This window comes from Symphalangus syndactylus, chromosome 9 (genome assembly GCF_028878055.3).
Source record: "Symphalangus syndactylus isolate Jambi chromosome 9, NHGRI_mSymSyn1-v2.1_pri, whole genome shotgun sequence".
In the NCBI taxonomy this organism is placed as follows: domain Eukaryota; kingdom Metazoa; phylum Chordata; class Mammalia; order Primates; family Hylobatidae; genus Symphalangus; species Symphalangus syndactylus.
The window spans coordinates 140,306,077-140,331,306 of NC_072431.2; the positions used below are offsets into that span (position 1 = coordinate 140,306,077).

The 25,230-nt window shown below is 39.9% G+C and overlaps 1 protein-coding gene across 3 annotated transcripts in view; it reads left to right on the plus strand.

Moving 5' to 3' along the window:
* The window catches only part of PIP5K1B (phosphatidylinositol-4-phosphate 5-kinase type 1 beta), a 305,964-nt gene that overhangs the window by 164,654 nt on the left and 116,080 nt on the right, over window positions 1–25,230 (plus strand). For all 3 annotated transcript variants that reach the window (XM_055294401.2, XM_063609935.1, XM_063609936.1), the window contains 3 exons: window positions 5,809–5,926; window positions 18,238–18,390; window positions 23,582–23,881. In XM_055294401.2, the coding sequence (XP_055150376.1) occupies window positions 5,809–5,926; window positions 18,238–18,390; window positions 23,582–23,881 (571 nt within the window). The remainder of the gene's footprint in view (window positions 1–5,808; window positions 5,927–18,237; window positions 18,391–23,581; window positions 23,882–25,230) is intronic.

Genomic DNA, 25,230 nt, shown 5'->3' on the forward strand with positions numbered 1-25,230 from the left:
CCTGGTGCCAAAAAGGTTGGGGACCACTGTCTTACACCATATGGGTCAGCATACAACAGCCCATGGGACAGGCCCTGCTTACTCCCTGTTTTTGTAAATACGGTTTAATTGGAATAAAGCCACATCCATTCATTTACAAATTGTCTGCGGCTGCTATCTACAATGGCAGCAGAGTTGCGTAATTGCTACAGAGACTGTATGGCCCACAGAGCTCAAAATACTATGGCCCTTTATAGAAGAAGATTGCCAAGGCTGGGTGCAGTGGCTCACGCCTGTAATCCCAGCACTTCGGGAGGCCGAGGTGGGAGGATCGCGTGAGCTCAGGAGTTTGAAAGCAGCCTGGGCAATATAGTGAGACCTCATCTCTTTATATTTAATAAAAATAAAAATAAATAAAAAAGAAAAAGATTGCCAACTCCTGATCTATACAAACATTCCGCACCAGTTTTTATGTACATGTGGGTAGAAGACAAAGCTGCCAGTTTAGTCTTCTTGGGAGAAAATGAGAAGTGACTGCTGCTGGGCAAGCCATAATATGATGCTCCTTCAAATCAAAACTCTTTACGTCTTTCTTCGACGTGTATTTGGTGAGGATGGGGAGAAACTGATTTCCTCTTAATAAAAGCCATACACCTCTTCCTTTAGCTCAAGATAAAGGATTTATTGCATGCACTGGATATTATACAATATTCTGCTTTATTTGAAATTATCTTCAAGCACAGTTTTCCAGTATGGTAATAACTTCTTGGATGGTTTAATGTTTACATATCTGATGATGTCACATGTTCCCAGTAAATGACATCCCGGAATGCACTATTTGGTTGGGGAATTTAAGCTGTCTTCAGATGCTGACTTTTAAAGATTGGCTGTCAGCTGGTTGGTCTCTGAAGCTGGTGCAGCCTCGTCTTATACAATGCAGTTCATGTGTACCCATCACAGAACTGCTCAGCAACAGGAGGTTGGCACCAGCAAGGAGTGTGTCTTTTGTTTTGCCTTGTTTTGTTTTTCCATTCATGAGCACCATCTAATTTGGCAAAAAAGAGGACCAATTTCTGTTTCTCTCTCTAGTTACATAAAGAATTGTATGTGGAAACCAAGGGATCTCCACCTTGGCTGAATTGGCAGAGGCAATTAATAATACCTTAAGGCCGCTTTTACAGACTGCTGTGTACGAAGGTCCAACTTGAAGACTGGGTACCATCAGTAGTTTGTTACTGGATTGTAGTGGCATTCACCCAATTGTAGTGCCACTTAAGCTTTCCTAATGTCTGCACATCAAGACAAAGCACCCTTCATTTATCCTGTCACACAGAGGGTAAGGTCATGTTTGTTGAAAAAAGTGAGGGCATTTAGCATCCTTTAGGGACACTGACCACTGTCACCCAGGAGTTGTGTAAGTATTAGTTTTGTCAAAAGTCCCCAGAGCCACTGCTGATGGTTTGGTTACAATTTGAAATAAACAAAGCTCACTAAATGGAAAATGCTGCTCTAGAGACAACAAAGCTCTCAGTCTCAGCTCCAAAACTGGACCCCTTGTGTTGTCTTTGAGATGCTAAATTAGTTTTACCCCATTGCTTACCACCACATCTCTCAGTCCAGTGCCACCAAAACTAGCACTTGGTCATCAGGCTCTAAAACCCCATAAACAAAGCTGTGTTGTTATTAGTACATAGAGAGGAGAACACCAGCTGCCCAAAGCTTCTGTATGTGAAATTCTACCCACCAGCCCCTGTGGTGTGAGGGCCTCATGTGGAAGTAATTGGGATATTTGGGCTGGGAGAGACCCCTGAAACTTGTAACAGAATCCTGAAAAGGAGGAATAACAGAGGAACGTCAAGTCTAAGTTAAGCCATTCCTATCTGCTTGTGACTTTTCTACTGTTCTGATGTGAGTCTAATCTCCCAATCTTGTTTGTTCCTGATCAGTTTGGGCCATTATTTTCCCTCCCTGCACTATGATTTATCTGCTAAATGGGAAATTCCAGATGGTGGCTAATGCCTTCTCGAGCTTCAACATTGTGTAATTCTGAACATACGTTGCCATTAAGATATATGTATTTTTAGACTAAGACAAGCAGTAGCTTTGGCCTTAAAAATGAACTTGCCTCAGAAGAGGTGAATATCAGAATGCCAGAGCCGGTCTGTGATTGAACTTTAACTGTTTCTTAGTGAGTAAGTGGGGAAGAGGACTGAGAAACTTCTGTTCTTTATTTGAAATGTCTTTCTCCTTTTTTGGAGCTAAAAATGCCCTGATGTGATAGGGATTGTAACGTGTGTCTGCTTAATTGTTTAGGTTCTTACTTGGCAAAATACAGTTGGAAATCCAAGGTTGGATTCCAAACTTTTGTTTTTGAAATTTTACTGGCTGATGGGATCCAAGCATCTAGAACCACTGCTCAAAACCCCATAGCTGAGATTTCCAAAGCTTCAACTTACGCCAAGACAAGAAAGTCAGTTGTTAGGTGGTTTTTTTGTTTTCCACCCTACATAAGTGCATTGAAGAAATATGAGGTAAATCTTAAACTGTGAGGAGGTCTACTCTTTTTCTGACTTCATTTTTGCTAAGTCTGGATGCTGAGCACAGTTACCCAACAGGTAACCCCAGTCTCAGGCAAGGAAAGCCTGTGGACTTCAGCAGGCCACCGTTGATTGCAGTCATTGTGTTTGAATGTTGGCAGTTCTGCCATGCTGGAAGTTGCTAAGCAGTTGGTACCTGTGCTGTGGAGATTCTATGCTGAACGTCTGTGGGCTGGCACCCACATCTACACACAGTAAACGTGCCAGCATGGGGCCTCAGAGAACCAAGGTTGTTGCCTGCTGGCTGACCTTCACTGGACGTGCTGTTTTGTTCTCTGCACTTGTGCTCCCCTGACAAATATCCCGGCCCAGCAGGGGCCAGCGATCTCATTAATTTGCATTTCCTTCACTAGAGCTTCATTCATGTCAAGCTGGTATTTGTTATTCATTGGAACAGCTTAAATATGCAGAGGTAAACCTTCTGCTGTGGTGCTGAGCACGGAGGGCTCAGTTTGGGGGAAGAGGAATCAGTTTATGGCTTTTAACCTCTAACTTTTAAAGTTTATTTAATTTTGTGAATGATAATACATAGCAAGGCTTGTCCTGTTCTTAAAAGGAATGCTGTGAAGAGTTCCTTTTGTCCCTCTGCCTTTTTTCAGTGTCCAACTCCAGTTATCACTGTTACTTGTGGCTGTTTTTTCCTTCAAGGATTTTTTATGTATATGCATGCCAAAAGAATATTTGTTTTCTTTTTTATACAGTGGTGACATCCCCTACACAGCATTCTGCATCATGTTTCATCCACTTAACAATTTATCTTAGAGATCTTGCCATGTCAGTACATAATAAGCACCCTTATTCTTTTCTTAATACCGCATAAAATTCCATTGTGTAGCTGAATCATAATTAATTAGACAAGTTCTCTCCCGAAGGCCATCCAGGTTGCCATAATGAGTAACCATGTTCACATATATTGTTTTGGACAAATGCTAGTTTATCCATAGGATAACATAGGCATGCATTTGCTGGATCAAGAAGTTACATGTTTGTAATTTTGATAGAAGTTGTGAAAATGTCCTTCATGGGGAAAAAAAAATCTCAAATTACATTCCACTAACAATATTTCAGAATACCATTTCCCTTCAAGCTACCTCACAGTCGTGGATTTTCACCAATCTTCCAGGTAAAATGGTCTCTCGGTGACATTTATGAATGAGGTTAAGCATCTTATGTTTGAGTCATATCTTTTAATTTCTGTGAAGTGCCTGATCATATCGTCAGCTATTTTTTTAAGTTAACTTTTTGATCTTTTTTTTTTTTGTCTGAGACAGGGTCTTTTTTTTTTTTTTTTTTTTTTTTTTTTTAAGACGGAGTCTCGCTCTGTCGCCCAGGCTGGAGTGCAGTGGCGCAATCTCAGCTCACTGCAAGCTCCGCCTCCCGGGTTCACGCCATTCTCCTGCCTCAGCCTCTCCGAGTAGCTGGGACTACAGGCACCCGCCACCACGCCCAGCTAATTTTTTGTATTTTTAGTAGAGACGGGGTTTCACCGTGGTCTCGATCTCCTGACCTCGTGATCCGCCCACCTCGGCCTCCCAAAGTGCTGAGATTACAAGCGTGAGCCACCGCGCCCAGCCTACAAATATAATTTCTTGATTGTTCCATGTAGGTAAGCCTGCCCCACAGTTGGCCCCTACTTCTCTATATCTTAGTATGGCCCAAAGCGAGCTAAATTTAATTCTTTTTCATGGAATGATTTAGTGGTTTTTTAAACCACCAAATACCTATTATTATTTCTGTATGCCTTAGGAAATAAATGTTCCCCTTCTCTACCTGAAGCTGCTCTGCTGTGTGTACATGAGCATTCTTGTGTGTATAGGTGTACATGTATGTGTCTGTGTGTCTGTCTCACCTCCAGGGAAACCTAACACTATCGTTTTAAACCATAACTGAATAAATCATAGCAGTCAGAGAGATGTGAACCCAAGGAAAATTATTATAATTAATGGAAACTTCAGGGAAAGATGAATAATCCAAGGAGCTCAGAACTAACCCAAAATGAAAATAATAATAGTAAATGCAGCATCCTCTCTGATAAAATCTTGGGCCCAAAACTGCAACAAAATGAGAGAAACTCCATTTAGGTGGAAAATGGGTGTTTTATCTTACCTCTTTGAATGCTGAGGGAAATCTGCTCCAATAGAATGAGTTACTTTGTATGAGATAGAAGGCGAAAAAGAGAGAAGAAATTGGCAATGCTCTTAGCCCACTGAAAGCAGCCTGCTTCAGAACCTAAGGCCTTGTGGTTATTATTACTTGCTTGCAAAAGTGAGGAAGGATGTTATAGGTCTCTTTGAGCCTCTTTGCTTTTACCATTTATTTCTATATAATCTACGTTTATATTAATAAATTATTACGTGCCATATAAGTTCCAGAATCATTCCTTTTGACAGTCCCATGGGATTGAATCCCCTCCTAAATCCCAAAATATAGAAAGAGAAAATGTTTGGATACAGCACTGGGGCATCATACATACTGAATATTCAACTAGGCTTGCTTAGAGAAACAGTAACCATTTAACTGAGCGGATGATTTGGGGGTCATTCCTTACGATGTGACTGCCCTTCTCTCAGGCAGTCTTAGTCCCTGTGTCACTCTCCTAGTGTGTAGCCCTGCAGCTGCCTGAGTGTAATCCTAGCCTTTCAAGATAACCACTTATTATATGGTGCTGACCCCTAACAACACAAGCCAGCTCCGTCCTCTGATACTCAGCAAAAAGGTCTCCTTTTTTGGAAAATGTAAATAAAAGTTCAGATTGAGGTCCTATTCCGTGTGATGGTTCTCTCTGTTGGTAGGATGTTTTAATAATTATTTCACTTATCCCTGGTTAACAGTTTTTGTCAAATATCCAAAATTCGTGATTTAAAAAAATGCATTTTTGAAATTGCTCCACACTCTAAGGCCTAGATCTTTTACCCAAAGCATTACAATGTGGTTACACTGGTGATAATAGAGTGATCTTTCCAGGAAGAAGGCACAAAGGGATAAATGAATTTTCAGGCATGTGACGCTGATTGACAGGGAACGCCTGCATGGAGTGACCTCACTAACTAGCGTCTGTTTCTACCTGGTGATCATTGGCCTTTATGACATGAACTTTGAGAATCCCGCTGTCAGGGGATGATTTTTCTAGAGATAACATTGGCCCAGGACTAATAGAGGTACAATTTGTGGTCAAAATTGTCTTTGCTAATGTGTTCTCCCTTTCTCTCTCTTTTTAATATTTTTACTTCAGTGAAGGGAGCAATCTGACCCCAGCACATCACTACCCAGACTTTAGATTTAAGACATACGCTCCATTAGCATTCCGATATTTCAGAGAACTTTTTGGTATCAAGCCTGATGATTACTTGGTAAGAACCTGTCATTTTTCTTCCTTCTATAGAAATGTGTGATGTAAACATTTGTCTCATAGCAACAGCAACAAGTGGCTTGTGTCTCTCATTTTATAAAGCTCTGGGGCATAGTAAAAGTTCCAAGTTTTATGATTATAAATTTAGCTTCAAGAAATTTGATGTGACTCTGTAGCTTTTACTGATAACTGCAAAATCTGTGATGTTAATTGATATTTAAATAACTATAATATCAGTTGTGACTTCAGATAATTATTCTAACAGATATGTTATAATTAGTTCAAAATACTCCTGTGAATTTTGCTGATTAGATTCTATTTGAAAGCCTTTCTATGTTAATTGCCTTATTTGTACCATTCCTCTCAACTACCTTGGCCTACAACCATTTCACCTTGACCTACAAATTTGAATAAACATTGTAAAGAATCTGGATAGTTTTGTTCTCAAGATCTCTTCAGGCAGACTTTTTAAACATATTTTTAGTTGGTACGAGGGCATGTTTTATCCTCAGATTTATCTGTGCTCTTCATCTGCCTTCTGGCACTCAAGAGGTACAACAGCCTTTTTGTGAGAGATAGTCTGATGTGACTTCAGAGTTTTACCTCATTCCTGTTCAAGGAGCCAGGAACTTTCTGCTGCAAGTGAAAAAATGGTTTGTTTCATAATTTGATCATTGTCAACACCCTGCGGGCTCTTCAGAATTGGTTTCCGAAAGACTGTAGGAAGAATGCCATCACATATTTATTGTTTATCCCATTCTGAATGATCTTAATAAGACTTGAGCCAGATCCTGGGATAATGCTTTTCAGAGGACGTATAGCAACACGTGTAACAAAGAGTGCTTAATATGCATCTTATAATTTGGATAAGATGTAAATAATTAACAGCTGATTCTACTCTGTGCTGAGGAAGACTCTCAAATGTCTCCTCTGAATCTTCTTGTAAAAGAAAAAAGAAAATCTGTGAATGATCTTCTTCTTTACTTGGTCCCTAAGAAAACAGAGTGCTTAATATGCATCTTATAATTTGGATAAGATGTAAATAATTAACAGCTGATTCTACTCTGTGCTGATGAAGACTCTCAAATGTCTCCTCTGAATCTTCTTGTAAAAGAAAAAAGAAAATCTGTGAATGATCTTCTTCTTTACTTGGTCCCTAAGAAAATCATATGACTTCTGCCTAATGAAGCAATACTGCTTCCTCAAGGCACGTCAGTAAGTCTCCAAAGAATGGTGAGGGCAAGTTTGAAAGTCCCTAGCATCCTGCTGCCCTTAAATGTATATATTGCTCTTTCTCTCACCACTCCCCTTTAATTGAAGCCTCAGGTGCCTCTACCCATCACTACCAATGCAAGTACACAAGCTCACACATTTGTTCTCTCTCTCTCTGTGTGTGTGTGTGTGTGTGTGTGTGTGTGCGTGTGTGTTAGAGAACATCCTTTGGTTTCTAGCCATTCTGTAATTACTGAGGGTTGCCATCATTCAGGAAATATATTTGAGAAACCCAGTGGGGTTTCGATATTATATTATGGAAAACAAGATAGATCTCTCATCTTCTGCCACACACTCAAATTTAATGGATTCTCTTTCTGAATTTCCTTGAACTTCTCACCAGCTGAAGAGATGCCTTATACTTGCATTTCACACTGCTGATCCAGTCAATATGACCAGATGGATGCCTGTCTTTAGCCCTCCCATATTCATTGCCCCAAAGGCTGGAAGTCCATTCTTTCATTCATTTGGACCTCACAAATTTGCTTTCTTTGGGGAAGATCCTTTTCTGAACAACTTCCCACACAGCCTACCCAAGTTTCCTAATGAGTCTTTAAGCTGGAAAAATTATTTTCGCAATGTGGTTAGAGTATTTACAAAGGAGCATAAGAATCTAAGCTCGTCACTTCTCACAAGAAAAGTCTTTGTCCCTGTACCTAGCAAAAGGTAAAGTAATCAATCAGTGGACACTTTGAACACCAATTATATCTAAAATACTTTGCCAATAGTTGTAGGGAAATTCAAAAAACTGCAAGTCATGACACACAAAGAACTTAAAATCAAACTGGAATACTAATTTGTCTATGTAGAAAACCAATCAACTCTACCAGGCAGTAAATGTAAAAACTGAAGCAAAACATGAAATGCTCTAGCGTTGAGGTAGAGGTCTTTCTCTTTGCTGGGGTGATCATTAGGACGTCTTCTTATGAGCATGGTGTGGTTTTAACCATGCCTTAAAAATTACAAGGATTTTAAAAGGTAGAAAAGAGATGGATGCTCAGGGGGTGAAGGGTCGGAAGGGGCACTGTAGAACCAGAGATGTGGATGTATTCAGTTTTCAGAAGGACATTTAGTGGACCAATATGGCTGGAGGGGAGAGTTTTTATCAGGAACATTATTAACATTATTAAGAGATAGGTCCAGGCAACTCAAATAAACAAGCTTCTAAATTATAGGAAACTAAGGAAATACAGGGATTGACAAGATATTTGATGGTGTTGAGAAATAACTTTTTTGTAGAATAATAATATCGTGGTTCTATTTTAAAAGGAGAATCCTTGTCTTTTAGAGGATATACTGAAATATCTATGGATGAAATGGTTTGATATCTGGGATGTACTTCAATAGAATCTGAGGAGTTGTTCAAAGCATACAAAATTTGAATTAGACAGCCAGGCGCGGTGGCTCATGCCTGTAATCCCAGCACTTCAGGAGGCCGAGGTGGGAAGATCACTTGCGGTCAGGAGTTCGAGACCAGCCTAGCCAACATGGTGAAACCCCGTCTCTACTAAAAATACAAAAATAAGCCGGGCGTGGTGGCACATGCCTGTAATCCCAGCTATTCGAGAGGCTGAGGCAGGAGAATCACTTGAACCTGGAAGGTGGAGGTTGCAGTGAGCCAAGTTCAGACCTCTACACTCCAGCCTGGGTGACAGAGCAAGACTCCATCTCAAAAAAATAAAAATAAATAAAAAACAAAATTTGAATTAGGAGAAATAAATACAGGAGATCTATTCTACATGGTGACTATAGGTAATAATAATATATACTTGAAGATTGCTTAGAGAGTAGATTTTGAAGATAAATGCTTGAGGTGATGGATATCCCAATTACTCTTATTTGATCATTACACATTGTGTATAGGTATCAAAATATCACCTGTACCTCCAAAATATGTACAACTATTATATATCATTTTTTTAAAACAGGAAAAGTTCCCACCACAAATAAAGTGATGAATATGTGAGGTAAAGAATATGTTAATTAGCTTCACTGAGCCATTCCACAATGTATACACATATCAAAACATCATGTTTTATACCATAAAAATGTACAACTTTTGTTTATCAATTCAAAAATTAATCGGAAGGATTGCATACTCTAAATGGGTGAATTGAATGCTATCTGACTTAATATCTCACTATAACTGTTAAATTGAATGCCCCCCCAAAAGAAAAATCTGAGAGAAGTAAGGTAGCAGAGTGGTTGGAGGTCCAAAAGAAACAAGATTGGCCGTGAGTTGATCATTGATTGATCATCAATGAGTTGTCCATGAGTTGACGCTGGAAGATAGATATGTGAGTGTTAATTTCACAATTCTTTTCACTTTTATGTATCTAAATATAACTTAAAAGGTAGAGAAAGGCCGAGTGTGATGGCTCATGCCTGTAATCCCAGCACTTCGGTAAGCCAAGGCGGGTGGATCACCTGAGGCCAGGGGTTCAAGACCAGCCTGGCCAATATGGCAAAATCCCGTCTCTACCAAAAATACCAAAACGCTAGCTGGGCATGGTGGCATGCGCCTATAGTCCCAGCTACTTGGTAGGCTGAGGCAGGAGAATCACTTGAACTCCGGAGACAAAGGTTGCAGTGAGTTAAGATTGTACCACTGCACTCCAGCCTGGGCAGCAGAGCAAGACTGCGTCTGAAACGCACGTGCACACACACACACACACACACAAAATAGGGGGAAAGATAGAGCCAGGTATGTAAGTGTGTTTTTGTTTGATTCCATGTGTCCACCTCTCTCATTCACCACACATATGGTTCAGTGACTAGACACATCTCTGGGGCTTGCAAGAAACAGAACAAAGGCAATGGCCCTAGCTAAACATGACTACCTGGTCCCCAACAGCTGCTGCCAGCCACCTGTGCCTGCACTGGGGACACCTGCAGCACAGGACTGAGGCAGCTCCCCAACAAACCTTGGAGTCTCTGGAAGCTCACCTCCAAACCGCTCTATCTGGGACCGCAGCTAATGATCTGGAGTGCGATAGATGAGGAAAGGGTCGTTTGCATGACACAGCATGCTTGAGTGTCAGATATAATAACCTTCAGCGACTTTTTAGCTCAATCCTTCATTTTACAGATGAGGAATCTGAAGCTGGGATCAGCAAAGGGAGACGCCCAAGGTTATGCACATTGGTGGGGGCAGAGCCTAGACCAAACAGTGGTCTCCCCATCCTTCCCTAAAAGCTTGAAGACCCTTCACCAGCTGGCCTCGTGCTTTCCACATTTGATGAGAATCACAGACCTCTTACCAAATATGTACTCAAACTAGCCTCTCCCTAGCCCATTGACCTATGATTGTCCATTCTGAAGAACACAGCCGAAGGAAGTCAAACACCTTTAACAAAACACATTTTGGAAGAGTTTAGCTAAAGGAAAGCACAGAAATAGGAAATAAGACATTGCTTGAAAAACCCTGTGAAGAAACAAAGGATACAGTGCCAATCACAAAGTGCATCGTGGTGGCTGTCAAACTGGGGCTACTCAAACCACACTTTTGAAGATATAGTGATTTAAGTTGGGGGTGTGAGAACAATCTCTAGCCATTGGTAACTCCATACTTAGGTGTGATATTGAATACCTGCGAAATGTGTGTATTTCTACTTAGTTTTTTTGCTGTTGCATCTGGATTCCTTCCTGAATTATTCTGTCTATGCTCTCAGTCCTATTAAAATTCACCCTGTGCATGCTGATTACAAGTTTCATGTTGAAGCATGCATAATTTGGATTGTAAGACAGTATGGTGAAGGGGCTTCTGCTCACACAGCAGTGCAAACTTTCCTTCTTCCTTATTTGTTCCTAGACAAACACCTCCCAAGGCAAAGCCAAGGGGCCCCAGAGCGTTCCCGTCTCTGCTTAGGCAACCAGCCATGGGTTCTTTCCTTCTCCATCATATGCCTGGATATTCAAAAATCCAGTAGAACTTATATGAGTCTTTTCAGGCTCACTTGTGCCAATAAGAAAGAGGGCAGAGTGAATATTTCATACCATCGGGGGAAGAAATGGCACATAAAATTATCTCCGCCACATGGGGCAAGTTCACATTGTTAAATTACATTGCAGGGCCCAGCTGGGTTGTGCTCTGGTTTTTCTTTTTCTCCAGTGGGTATAGCAGGGAGACCCTGCAGGAAATAGAAGCAAGAGCATGAATACATTAGAACAGCTTGCACAGATGACAAGTGCCTGAAAGGTGCATAAAACCCAGGAGCACACATGGGGGCTTTTGATCATGACTAATTAAAATGTTCCCATCTCTCCTCTTCGTTTGCTTTTAAGAGGCAATATTGCAAAGAAGGTGGCTTAGAAGAGAATGTGGTAACCAAGTTGTAGAGTGAGAAACCATAGAATTCTACAGCATAATGGTGATACTCCTGTTCAGTATCATAATCACAGTTTATTGCACATTGATGCTAGGCTATGAATAGTGCCCAAAGCGTTATTAAAGTGGATCAAAACAATTTATTATTTCATTCATGTTATGTATAAATGACATAATAAAAGAATATTTGACAATGTAGTAACCAGTGAAATAGTCTTCATATTATGTCACTGCATTTTTTTTTAAATGTCACTGCTTATGGAAGAATTGGAGACTTTAATTGGGAGCAGATGTTCAGGTCTGAATCCAGTTTTTTCTAGACATCTCTTTCTGGATCACCCCCTAATTTCTCAATTTGCAGCCTCTAATTTCTGCATCCTTTGTTGTTTTCATATTTTCACAACATAAACTCCTACCCATAAGGAAGTTCTGTGTCAGGAATTCAAATGCCATCGAACAAAGAATCCAAATTCCTAAAGAGTGTCTAGGGTCTGCCTTTACATTTTATGCGAGCTTGGAGTCCACACCTTTATATTCTAGGGTCCCAAATTCGTGAGTAAATGAGAAACCCAACATTTTCTTGTTTCACTCAGAATGTTTTAGTGTCTCTTTGGATCACCCTGAAGTCATGGGCAGTAGGCTGAGAACCTCAGTGTATCCTAGGGTGGTGTCAGCTCTTCCTTACCTGCCTGTGGAATGAGTATATTGTAGGCTGTGTGCTTCTCTCACCTGTGTGTGATCATGTCATAAAATTAACAACAGCAATACGTGGTCACTCTTTGCCAGGGTTTTCAAAAGCATTTACTTTAAAAACCTCGAGTAACTTTCCAGTAGATATTATTACCTTTATTTTAGAAATGAGACTTCTAAAACTCCAAGATGCTAAATTGCTTACTCGGGATCACATAACTAGCAACTGGTACAAATCTCACGCCCTTGTCATAAATCACTCTTCCGCAAGGACACTTTGTCTGCACACATGGCTGGGCAAGCGCTCTCGGATTCCTCTTGGTTTTTATGGTGTCCTGTCTGCAGTCCGATGGCTATTTTTGTTTTCCTAACTTATCCTCAACTCATCTGTAGGCTTAGGCTCTAATGCTGTTTAGCAAGAGATTGTCACGAAGCAAGGCTAACAGAAAGAAGGGGAAGTGGACGATGAAAGTTGCCAATGACTTAGGAAGCCAGAAAACACTTGCTTCTTTCTTTTCTGGGATAATTTTCTTTCTTTTATCCTCAGTATTTTCAAAGCAAAATAATGTAAAAGGTGTATCTAGAAGCTACCTTTTAATCATGTTTCTGCTAGTTTCTCTCTCCCTCCTCTCCCTTTTTCTTTCAGTCTCCCTCCTTTCAGGTTTTTCTGTGATAGGGACTTAAATATTCACAAGCTTAGAACAAAAATTTTGGGATTTTTAGGCTTGATGTTTTTTCAGATGCCTACATCCTCAAGATATGGCTGTTTATATTACAAAGCTGTAGTAATCAAAACAGCATGGTACTAGTATAAAAACAGACACATTGACCAATGGAATAGGATAGAGAGCCCAGAAATAAACACACACACACACACACACACACACACACACACACCCTTGTAGTCAATTGATTTGACAGAAGTGGCAAGCACACACAATGGGGAAAGGATAGTCTCTTCAAGAAATGGTGTTGTGAAAACTGGCCATCCATATTCAGAAGAATGAAATTGGACCCTTACCTCACATCATAAACAAGAAACATCTCAAAATGGATTAAAGTCTTAAACGGAAGGCCAGAAACTGTAAAACTACTAGAAGAACACACAGGGGAAAACTGCACAGTATTGATTTGGGCAATGATTTCCTGGATGCAACCCCAAAAGCACAGGCAAAAAAGTGAAAATAGATCAAAAGGGTCGCATCAAACTAAAAAGCGTCTGCGCTGCAAAGGAAACAACAGAGTGAAGAGACAGTGTGGGAAAGACAGACTGGGAAAAAATATTTGGAAATAATGCATCAGATAAGGGGTTGATACGCAAAATAAATAAGGAACTCAAACTACTCAATAACAAGAAAACTAATAACCCTATTTAAAATTGAGCAAAGGACCTAACGATACATTCCTCAAAAAAAAAAAAGATACACAGGCCAAGCATGGAGGCTCACCCCTGTAGTCCCTGCACTTTGGGAGGCTGTAGCAGGTGGATTGCTTAAGCCTAGAAGTTTGAGACTAGCCTGGACAACATGGCAAAAACCCATCTCTACAAAAATACAAAAAAATTATTCGGGCATGATGGCACATGCCTGTGGTCCCAGCTACTCAGGAGGCTGAGGTGAGAGGATCACCAGAGCCTGGGGAGGTCGAGGCTACAATAAGCTGTGATCAGGCCACTGCACTTTAGCCTGCGTGACAGAGCAAGACCTTATCTTAAAAAAAAAAAAAAAAAAAGACATACAGATGGCCAATAGATACATAAAAAAATGGGCAGCATTCTTAATCATGAGAGAAAACCACAGTGAAATATCACCTCATACCTGTTAGAATGGCTGTTATCAAAAAAGATAAATGATAACAAGTGTTTGGTGAGGATGTGGAGCAAAGGGAACTCTTGTATACTGTTGGTGGGAATGTAAATTCACACAGCCATTTTGGAAAACAGTAGGGAGGTTCCTCAAATAGCTAAAAATAGAGCTACCATATGATCCAACAATCCCACCACTGGGTATCCATCCAAAGTAGCAGAAATCAGTGTGGCGAAGAGATGTCTGCACTCCCATGTTCACTGCAGCATTATTCACAATGGAAAAGATGGAAACAACAGAAATGCCCATCAAAGGACAAATGGATTTTCTTAATGTGATGTATATACACAATGGAATACTGTTCAGCCTTTAAAAACAACAAAATCTGTCATTTAGAACAGCATGGATGATCATAGAGGACAATGTGCTAACTGAAAGGAGCCAGGCACAGAAAGATAAATATCACATGATCTCACTTACTTATGGAATCCAGGAGACTCGAACTCATTGAAGTAGAGGAGAATGATGATTACTAGAGGCTGAGGTGGTAGGGGGTGGATAGAGAACAGGGAAAATGTGGGCAAATGGATATGAAGTCTGCTAGATGGAACAAATCAGCTCTGGTGATCTATTGTACAGCGAGGTGAATATAGTTAATAATAATGTGTATCTTTCTAAATTAATTTTAAAAAGTGGATTTTAAATATTCTCACCACAAAGAAGTGTGTGTGGTGATGGATATGTTAGCTATCCTGATTTGATCATTCTACAATGTATTCATGATCAAAACATCACATACCCGATACCTATATACAATTATTATGTCTCATAGAAAAACAAATACTGCATGTTCTCACTTCTAAGTGGGAGCTAAGCTATGCAAAGGCATGCTGAGTGGTATAATGGACATTGAAGACTTAGAAGAGGGAGGGTGGGCAGGGGATGGGGAATGACAAACTGCCTATTGAGTACAATGTCCACTGCTCAGGTGATGGGTGCATTAAAATCCCAGGCTCCACCACTATACAATTAATCCATGTAACCAGAAACCACTTGTACTCCTAAAGCTATTGAAATGAAAAAAATTAAAATCATTATTTGTCTATCAAAAATTTAAAAATAGAAAAATTTGGCCAGGTGCGGTGGCACATGCCTGTAATCCCAGCACTTTGGGAGGCCGAGGCGGGCGGATCATGAGGTCAGGAGATTAAGACCATCCTGGCTAATGCGGTGAAACCCCATCTCTACTAAAAATACAAAAAATTAGCCGGGCATGTGGTGGGCGCCTGTGGTCCCAGCTACTCGGGAGGCTGAGGTAGGAGTGAACCCGGGAGGCGGAGCTTGCAGTGAGCCGAGATTGTACCACTGCACTGCAGCCTGGGCGTCAGAGCAAGACTCCGTCTCAAAAAAAAAAAAAAAAAAAAGAAAAAAAAAATGTAAAGATGATGTGGTTCTTTAAGCCCCAGCTTCTGCCGGGCTGGGTCTATCTCATACCGGCATGGCCTCCTTATATTTTTCTCTGCCACCCAGTGTTTCTGTAGTCAATTATGTGGCTTATTAATTAATAAACACTGAGCTTAATAAAACCAAAAACAGACTTCTTTGCTGGTTTTTAGCATTTTTTGGTGATATTTACAGCCATACAATTGTTGGTGGAGTTCAGCCATTTTACGGAAATTTCTTGAGTACCTACCATGTAGGCACCTACCATGTTCCAAGGCGCAGGTCCTGGAACTGTATCACAGTGTAAGATAGTCACAGTTTCTGCTGCACAGAGTTTTACAGTCTCTGCAACTCGAGGAAAAGGAAACAGGCAATTGCAGGATTTTGTGGTGACTTCTGTGATGAGGACATCCAGGGCCAGGAAGCAATTGATCTTTTATCCACGGAACCAGGAAGAGTTTTCCAGAGCAAGTGGTCTCAGCAGGCACTGAAAGCTGAAGCTGTGGCAACAGCCTATGAATTATGCTCCCTACATCTTCCCCTTGTCCTTTTCTACAGTGGTTTCCTAACCCAACACAGTGGTCCTCTACTCCAGACCCTCCAGTGGCTTTTCGGCCCCCTTAGAGAAAAGAACAAAGTCCTTCCGGTGGCCTGTAGCACTGGATGTGGTCTGTCCCCTGACCTCTCTGGGTCTATCCCTTTCAGGGCTCCTCCTTGCCCTCTCTGCTACGGCCACTGGCCTCCTGCTTGCCTTGAACCCACCATGTCTCAGGCCTTTGCATTTTCTCTTCCCTCTGCCTGAAGTGCCCGTTCCCCAGATAGCCATGTGGCTTGCTGCCTGGTCTCAACCTCTGTTCCAATGTCACCTTTGCAAGGAGGCCTTCAGTGACCACCCTATTTAGAATTTACTGCAACTCATTCCTCACTCTTTGCTGGTGCTCTCTGCTGCTTTTTCCATGATCCATTTTTTCTCCACTGCACTTACCACTTTCTGATGTGTAATGTATTTATTTGTTTACTGTCTGTTTCCTCCTACTGGGATATAAGCTTTATCAGTGCCTGGGACATAGCAGATGCTCAATAGTTATTTTTTAAATACAGCAATGAGTGGTAGGCAGGTGAAAGTAGAAGAGAGGTTGTCGCAGGCACAGGAAAACACAAAAGCCTGGGTGTTGAGAGTATGCAGCACTTTTAAGAACATGAGAAGTTAGTCTCTGTGGCTAGAGCTAAAGTTGAAGGAGGAAGTCATGAGAGAGAAGGCTGGGGAGGAGGCTGGGTCATTCATGGCCTTGAAAGCTCTGTTAAGAACCATTGATTTTTAGATCTCACAAATAAGTGAGAACATGCGATGTTTGTGTTTCTGCAAAAGATGTGAAAGCCCAGAAAAACATGAAGAGATTTGCATTTCAGAAAGATGGCTAGTTTCCTGGTTAATGTACTAGAAGGGTTGAGAGTGGACAATTAAGACCGGAAGCTTGCCCTAACAATCCAGGCATGAAATGATGAAACCTTTGAACTTAGGGTGTTGGCAGAAGGGTGCAGGCAGCATCAACAGTCTGGTTAGGAAAGATGAGGAAATGTGAGGAATCAAGGATGTTGCCCTAGTTCCTGGTTTGGGGAATAAGGTAAATAATGCTCCCATTCTCTAAGGGAAAAGAGGGAAAAGGCAGAGAACAGGGGGCAGATGATCTAGGGTCACCATATGCAGTTGTGCAGGCTGTGCACTGCTCAAGCTCTCCTACCTGGCCGAGGGGAAGGAGTGGAGACTGGAATCCAGGCTTTTTTTTTTTTTGAGCAGAGTCTCGCTCTGTCGCCCAGTCTGGAGTGCAATGGTGCGATGTTGACTCACCGCAACCTCCACCTCCCGGATTCAAGCGATTATTCTGCGTCAGCCTCCCGAATAGCCGGGACTACAGGCGCGTGCCACCACTCCCGGCCAATTTTTTGTATTTTTTGTAGAGACAGGGTTTCACCATGTTAGCCAGGATGGTCTCAATCTCCTGACCTCGTCATCCACCCGCCTCAGCCTCCCTAAGTGCTGGGATTACAGGCGTGAGCCACCACGCCCGGCCTCAGCCTTTCTTCTACTCACCCACTTTGTACCCTAGCCCAGAGCTGCATCTGCCAAGATAAAGAGTTGCATCTTTCTAATCACCACAAAGGCACCATATGGGCTAACCACAGCCTTGAGATGAACTTGATTGTGAACTTATTGCATATAAATTGTGTGTGGTATAACCAAAATAGAAATGTCTATTAAAGTGTTGGATGAACAGGTCTTGAGCCCTAGCGAAAGATCTGACCTAGAGATACAGATGTTGAAGTCATCTCCTTGTTGAAACCACGAGCAGATGACACCTTCTGGGAAAATCATGAAAAGAGAATAGGGTTGGTGTTCAAGTGATAAAACACAGTGCAGATCACATCTTCACTTGTTATTTTATGGACATTTGCGGGAAACAAAGCACCTTAGTCAACACGACTGTTTGAATTATCTCATTGGACTGATAGGATGATTCATGATTCTATCGCATGACTCTGGGGGTAAGGAGTGTATGTCTGTTTTTCATCATAGAATTATTAAGATAAGCAGACCAATTAAATCTTTAGAAATCTCACAAAGAGCCTTCTCGGTATACGTGGAGCCTCTTTTAAAGCCCGTAGAGAGGCTTCTTGTGTCAACATAGCTAAGATGTGCAATGCAATGATTGTCCTCCTTGGAGGCATCACGTATATCAAGTATATGTTTTAATGTTTATTCATTTACCCTTTTAGTATTCCATCTGCAGTGAACCTCTAATAGAACTGTCTAACCCTGGAGCCAGTGGATCCTTGTTTTTTGTGACCAGTGATGATGAATTTATCATCAAAACAGTTCAGCACAAAGAAGCTGAGTTTCTTCAGAAGCTACTGCCAGGCTATTACATGGTAAGGAACTGCACATCATTAACGCTTCTACTTGAAGTTTAATTACTTTCCTCAACAGTTTTTTTCTATTGTTTTTTCAGTGACTCAGGCATGTTTCTTCCTCTTTGGTAAGCTTTATTCTGCATTTAAATTATGCTATGACATTCATTGAATAGATTTTTTAAAATAAACTAGAACTGAATGGCAGAGCATACTTGTTGAATCCCACAATCCTGAGTTGAAATCCCAGCCCAGCCAATAATTGACTGTGTGACCCTGAGTAAGCAGCATAACTGGTCAGCCTTAGTTCCCTCAGTCTTTAAAAGCTGAGAAATACTTGGCCAGGCGCGGTGGCTCACGCCTGTAATCCCAGCACTTTGGGACGCTGAGGCAGGTGGATCACAAGGTCAGGAGATCAAGACCATACTGGCTAACACAGTGAAATCCCGTCTCTACTAAAAATACAGAAAAATTAGCCAGGCATGGTGGCGGGCGCCTGTAGTTCCAGCTACTCAGGAGGCTGAGGCAGGAGAATGGCGTGAACCTGGGAAGCGGAGCTTGCAGTGAGTCGAGATCGCGCCACTGCACTCCAGCCTGGGCGACAGAGCGAGACTCCTCAAAAAATAAAAAATAAAAAAGAATCTGGGAAATACTTATCTTACATAGTTGTTGTGATAAAGGAAGGATACAGGATATAAAATAAAGGAAAGATAAAGGAAGCAATGTGTTGCAAAGCTCTTTGCAGCCAGTACGCAGTAATAGTATAAACGGTTAACTGTCATTGATTGCTTTCTACATGTTAAGCAAGGCCTTAAGTGCTTTGCATTCATTAACTCATTTAATCCTCACAGCAACCTTGGATACTACAATTATCACCTTTTTATAGAAGAGGTAATTGAGGCAAAGATAAATTAAGTAACTTGCCATGGGTGATTCAGCTGGAGAGCTGCAGAGCTGGGGCTATACAAGCAAAAGGGCTCCAGAGAATGCATTTTTAACCCCTACACTAATACACCAGAACATATTCTATATTACTCTTCTCAGCTACTAGACTTCAGAATTTAGAATTTCATAGGTAAATATGATAATGTGAAAAATTACCTTTCATGTAATATTTTAGTGACAAAGGAACAGTAACTTAGCCTAGATGGATTTGCTACATATTTTCTCCAAAATTTTCAAAACTAACCCCACTTTTCCCAAATAGTCCAGTAATTTTCATACCTCCAGTTTCATTGTACTTTTATAATAGTTCTTAATTTTCTATGATTGGAAGGGCTACATGAAGCTGTCTGGATTTCAGAAGCCCAAGTTCTGCCAATCACTTGCTATAAGTGGTGATAAATATCATCTTTGTTTTTAAAAATGCATTCATGAGATGCCATGTAATCATTTTATGTAAAAATATTATTTTAATTCCAAAATCTGCTAGACACAGCATTAAATACTTAAATTAATCTCATATAGAAGTATAAAAATAAAAAAATCTCAGTAAAAATCTTAGTGGCATGCAGGCAGATTTTAAAATATTTCAGTACTGAACAATTATTTTTTTTTAGAGAAACAGAAAATATAGAAAAGCCAAAAAAAAAAAAAAGACTAACTATAGTTTCTTTCCCAGAGATACATATTACTAAAATATGGTATATGCTTTCAGTTATACTTTGTTCATGCACACATTTTAAAATTATCTAAAATTAGGATCAAATTGATATAATATTTGATAACCTGCTTGATTAGTAAATCTTAAAATTCCATAATTCTGAGCTCAGATATACTTGTCCTCTTGTAAAACTGCATTGGTCATATTTGACTACTTATATTTAATTAAAATTAGATAAAAAGTTAAGGGCCAGCATTGGTGGCTCACACCTGTAATCCCAGCACTTTGGGAGGCCAAGGTGGGTGGATCACTTGAGCCCAGGTGTTCAAGTCCAGCCTGGGCAACATGGTGAAACCCCATCTCTACAAAAAAATAAAAATCATCCAGGCATGGTGGCACACACCGGTAGTCCCAGCTGCTTGGGAGGCTGAGAAGTGGGAGGATCACTTGAGCCTGGAAGGTTGAGGCTGCAGTGAACTATGATCAAGCCACTGTACTCCAGCCTGGGAGACAGAGCAAAACCGTGTCTCAAAGAAAAATTAAGTTTAGCTGAACAAGTGATTTTATCCCAATTATGTAAGCTAGTATAACAATATAATCCATCCCATTAACAAGAAAAAATGTGAACGTCATGTGGTTACCCAAACAGATGTTGAGGAGAAGGTAAGGCCCTCAAAATTCAACATCTTCACTTAATTAAAATTCTAAATATTGGCAGGGGAGTTTTTTTTGAAAAAAACATAATAAATAAATGAATATACAAGTTGTACATTTATCAGTCCTCCAAAAGTTCACATAATAGCTCATGGAAAAATACAAGAATCCTTTCTCTAGAAACAATCGGAATAGACTAGAATGCCCCTCCCGTCAATAGTCCTTTCTGATAAATTTACTAGAAATTCTGGCATTGAGTCTTGAGTACAAAAAGAAATAGAAAAAAGTGCAAGCACTGTTCTCTTTAAATGACAGAATTCAAAATGAGCAAACCTTCAAGAAAGTAAATCAGGAATTTTTAGAAGTGATATGACTCCAGCAGATTTGCAGGATAAAAGATAAATCTACAGAATCCATTGTATTCCATTATATAGATGATATAGAGTGGGAGAATATAAGGGAAAAAAGATCCTGTTCATGATGACAACAACTTATAATGAACATTATTAGAAAAATAAAGAAATAAGTAAATAGTCATGTGAGTACTGTAATTCTGATTGGAAAAACAAGATATAGTAAGTGGAAAATATAAACAATAATCAGTTCAGAAAGAATGTAATAAGAAAAATTCTAAAATACTTGAATCTGTAAAAACAAATGTTACAAGACCAATATGAAGGAAACTACAAAATGTTATTGAAGGACGTAAAGAAGATCTGAAATAATGAAGAAATCTGCATTGTTCTTGAACTCAGTATTGTAAAGATTTCAACTGCTCCCAAATCAACTTATAAATCCAGTCTAATTCCAAGCAAAAATTCTAATAGGATTTTTCACGTAGCTTGACAAAGTCAATTTCTTTGAAAGTGAGAGCAAGTCTCATTTGAAGAATATTTTTTAAAATGAACAATCAAACAGAAAGATTGTAAGAATGGAGAAAACATTTTTGAAAAAGAAGAAAAATAGCAGGCCTACTATAGCATATACCAAAAATCTATAAGGCTGTAGCTAATGTTAAGGATGCAGGATGAGTACAGTTTTAGACAGATAAATTAATGGATTCAAATAAAGTGTCCAGAAATAGATCTATGTGAATTTGTCTACTTGCTGTATTGACATGGGGGGATTTAAACTCAATTGGAAAATGTCAGACTGTTCAATAAGTATCCATTTGAGGAAAAAATTAAATTCTCTATTTCAGATATTTCACATACACACAAAGTTAATTCCATATGGAGTAAAGACCAAGTATAATGACCAAAACTATTAAAAATTGGGAAGAAAATAAAAGTTTATGACTTTGGGATATTAAAAAACTTTGTTAAACAAAAACAAAAAGCAAACACACACACACAAATAAGAAACAAGTAAATAAATATGACCACATCAAAAGGCAACACATTTAGGCCAAGTGCAGTGGCTCATGCCTGTAATCCCAGCACTTTGGGAGGCCAAGGCGGGAGGATCACTCGAGGTCAGGAGTTTGAGACCAGCCTGGCCGACATATAGTGAAACCCTATCTCTACTAAAAATACAAAAATTAGCTGGGCATGGCGGCACACACCTGTAGTCCCAGCTACTTGGGAAGCTGAGGCAGGAGAATCACTTGAACCTGGGAGGCGGAGGTTGCAGTGAGCCAAGATCATGCCACCGTACTCCAGTCTGGGTGACAGAGTAAGACTCCGTCTCTCAAAAAGTAAAAAAAAGAAATTTTTTTAAGGCAACACATTTATATAACAAAAAATACCAGACACAAAATTAATATAAGCACATTGAATATTTCTGGAATGAAATAAAGTGAGAGCAGTGGTTTTCTCAAATGTTGAGAATTGGGGGAAGAATCAAGGATAGCAGAGACACTTTTCATTGAATACATGCCATTTTGTAAACTATTTAATTTCTTATCTACTTTAAAAAGGAACAAAAGTAGGCATGTATTCCCTATTTTTCTTCTTTTTCTTTTTTTTGAGACAGAGTCTCGCTCTGTCACCCAGGCTGGAGTGCAGTGGCACGATCTCGGCTCAGTGCAAACTCTGCCTGCCAGGTTCAAGCAATTCTCCTGCCTCAGCCTCCCGAGTAGCTGGGATTACGCATGCACCACCAGGCCAGGCTAATTTTTTGTATTTTTAGTAGAGACAAGGTTTCACCATGCTAGCCAGGCTGGTCTCGAACTCCTGACCTCGTGATCTGCCCGCCTCGGCCTCCCAAAGTGCTGGGATTACAGGAGTGAGCCACAGCGCCCGGCCTCCCTATTTTTTTAAATAATAAAAAGGACAACAGACTAGAAGAAACTACCCCATATAGATGAGAGAAATGATAAATATCCAGAATATATCAAGAATTTCAACAGTGACAAAAACCTACAGAAAAAAATGAGCGAAGTTATCTTTAAAGTGACTAAAAATACATAAATAATCAGTGGCATTAAAATTTTTAAAAACAGGTTTCTATTTTTCTTTAATCATGTTTACAAAGATTTTAAAGTTTGGGTGCTATTCAGCCCTGGTAAGAGTAATGGGAAAATCTGTGTACGGTCCTTCAGAGTGTGGTTGTAAATTGGTCTCTGCCATTTTGGAAGACAGTTTTGTAGGAGCTATTAAAATTTTAAATGTTCATCCCTTATACCTTGGCAACTCGTTTTCTCTTTAGCTACCTTAGAGAATAGTCACTCATGGCACCAGTCAATTCCTTGCCTGTTTTTAGTTGGAGCCGATTTGGGACATTATGTCCAGTTCAGTCACTTTCACTGCCCTGAGTTTAGAATAATAAAATTGCTGTCCAATAAGCAGACTTAAGAAATAGATTAGAAACAGCAAAATTTTAGTAATGAACATTAATAAAGATAATCACATCCCATTTTTAATTATTATATCAGCATGAAAACACATCTTTAGCAGAGCATTATTTTGTCAAAATAGAAGATTGTAAATATATTTTTCTTTTTTTGGTTTCTAGAATTTAAACCAGAATCCAAGGACTCTTTTGCCAAAATTTTACGGACTGTATTGTATGCAATCAGGAGGCATTAATATCAGGATTGTGGTGATGAACAACGTTTTGCCACGCTCCATGAGAATGCACTTTACATATGATTTGAAAGGCTCAACGTATAAGCGAAGAGCATCCCGTAAAGAGAGAGAGAAATCCAACCCCACGTTTAAGGACTTAGATTTCCTGCAAGACATGCACGAAGGGTTGTATTTTGATACGGAAACATACAACGCGCTTATGAAAACACTTCAGAGAGACTGCCGGGTAAGGAAGTTTAATTGTTGTGATTTCCTTTGAACTCTGTGCTCATGTAAACTGTGGCTGCCACTTATTGAAAGCATAGAAATAAGGAATGTCCAAAGTGGCAGACATGTGGAATCCTATCTTTCCAAATCCTGGTGCCGAGCCATGCTTCCCTGATATTGAAGGAATTGGTAGTTGATAAGGGAGTTATCTAGAGTCCTTAAATTACATCTCTGTTGATTTTACTAATAAGCTAAGTCAGCTTTCTTTGATAAAATGAAACAAGAAAGCTTTGTTTTCTTTTCTTTCTCCGCTGTGGGGAAGATAGTTTAACTATAAAGAAATAGAATTTAGGTTTAATGTAGTGTTGAGTAAGAAAAGCCTTATAGAAATCTTGGAAGAAGTAAGACTCAAACTGGGGAGACAAGTTTAGAGAAAATGTACTTGGGATTAGCAATGGCTCCCTGGAGATCAGCGTGGATGCAAAACTATGATGTGAGCGGCACGTTTGCTGAAATTATTTTTTGTGGTCTGAATAAGAGGTGAGCAAGAATGAAGCTTGCCAGTTAGGGCAGACACAATTCCATGCAAACTTAGCTGGAGTGATTGTCCAACGTGAAGAGGAATTACCCCAGGCTGCACTGCTTTAAAAAAAAAAAAAAAAAAAACTAAGGGAAGATTTTTTTCTAACATGGTGAAAAGAGATAAAAATTTTTTTGGAGAAAAGAAAAGTGCAATGCTAATAGCTTCTGAAGGGTAATGATCATGGGAGAACCGTCCAGCCAGTTGGCTAAGTTGGGTAGTGGAGGTGGGCAGAAAGCATGATGGCACAGGCTGTGGTTTTCTGCACTTTCCATGGGCCTGGATGGATGACCCATGTTGTTATAGGGGAGGGGGGACACTTCTCTGCTAGACCCAAACTCACGTGAAGGTGAGGAAGACAGTCTGACACCCCTTCTAAGGTATAAAGTAGGGAATTTTCACTAAGAAACACAGGCCTACTGTTTCTGTTTTTTTTTTTTTTTTTTTTTTTTTAATTTCTTCCTTTCTACCTGTTATAGCTTGCATGATTGTGCACAAAAATGTGTCCTTAGAATTGTTTTTCTTTATTGACAGAGATGTTACTCCTATTGTTTAGCTACCATTTATTGAACGCTTACAGTATGCCAGGTTAGTCTAAGATTTTTTAATGCATCATTTCAGTTAATTCTCTTAGCAACTCTTTGAAGTCAGTACTATTCCCACTTCTATTTTAATTGCTGAAGAATTGGGTTCTTAAAGAGATTCAGAAACTTATCCAGCATTACTTACCAAGTCAATGACAGAACCCACATCTGTCTGGGTACAAAGGCATGTGCTTCTAACAACTA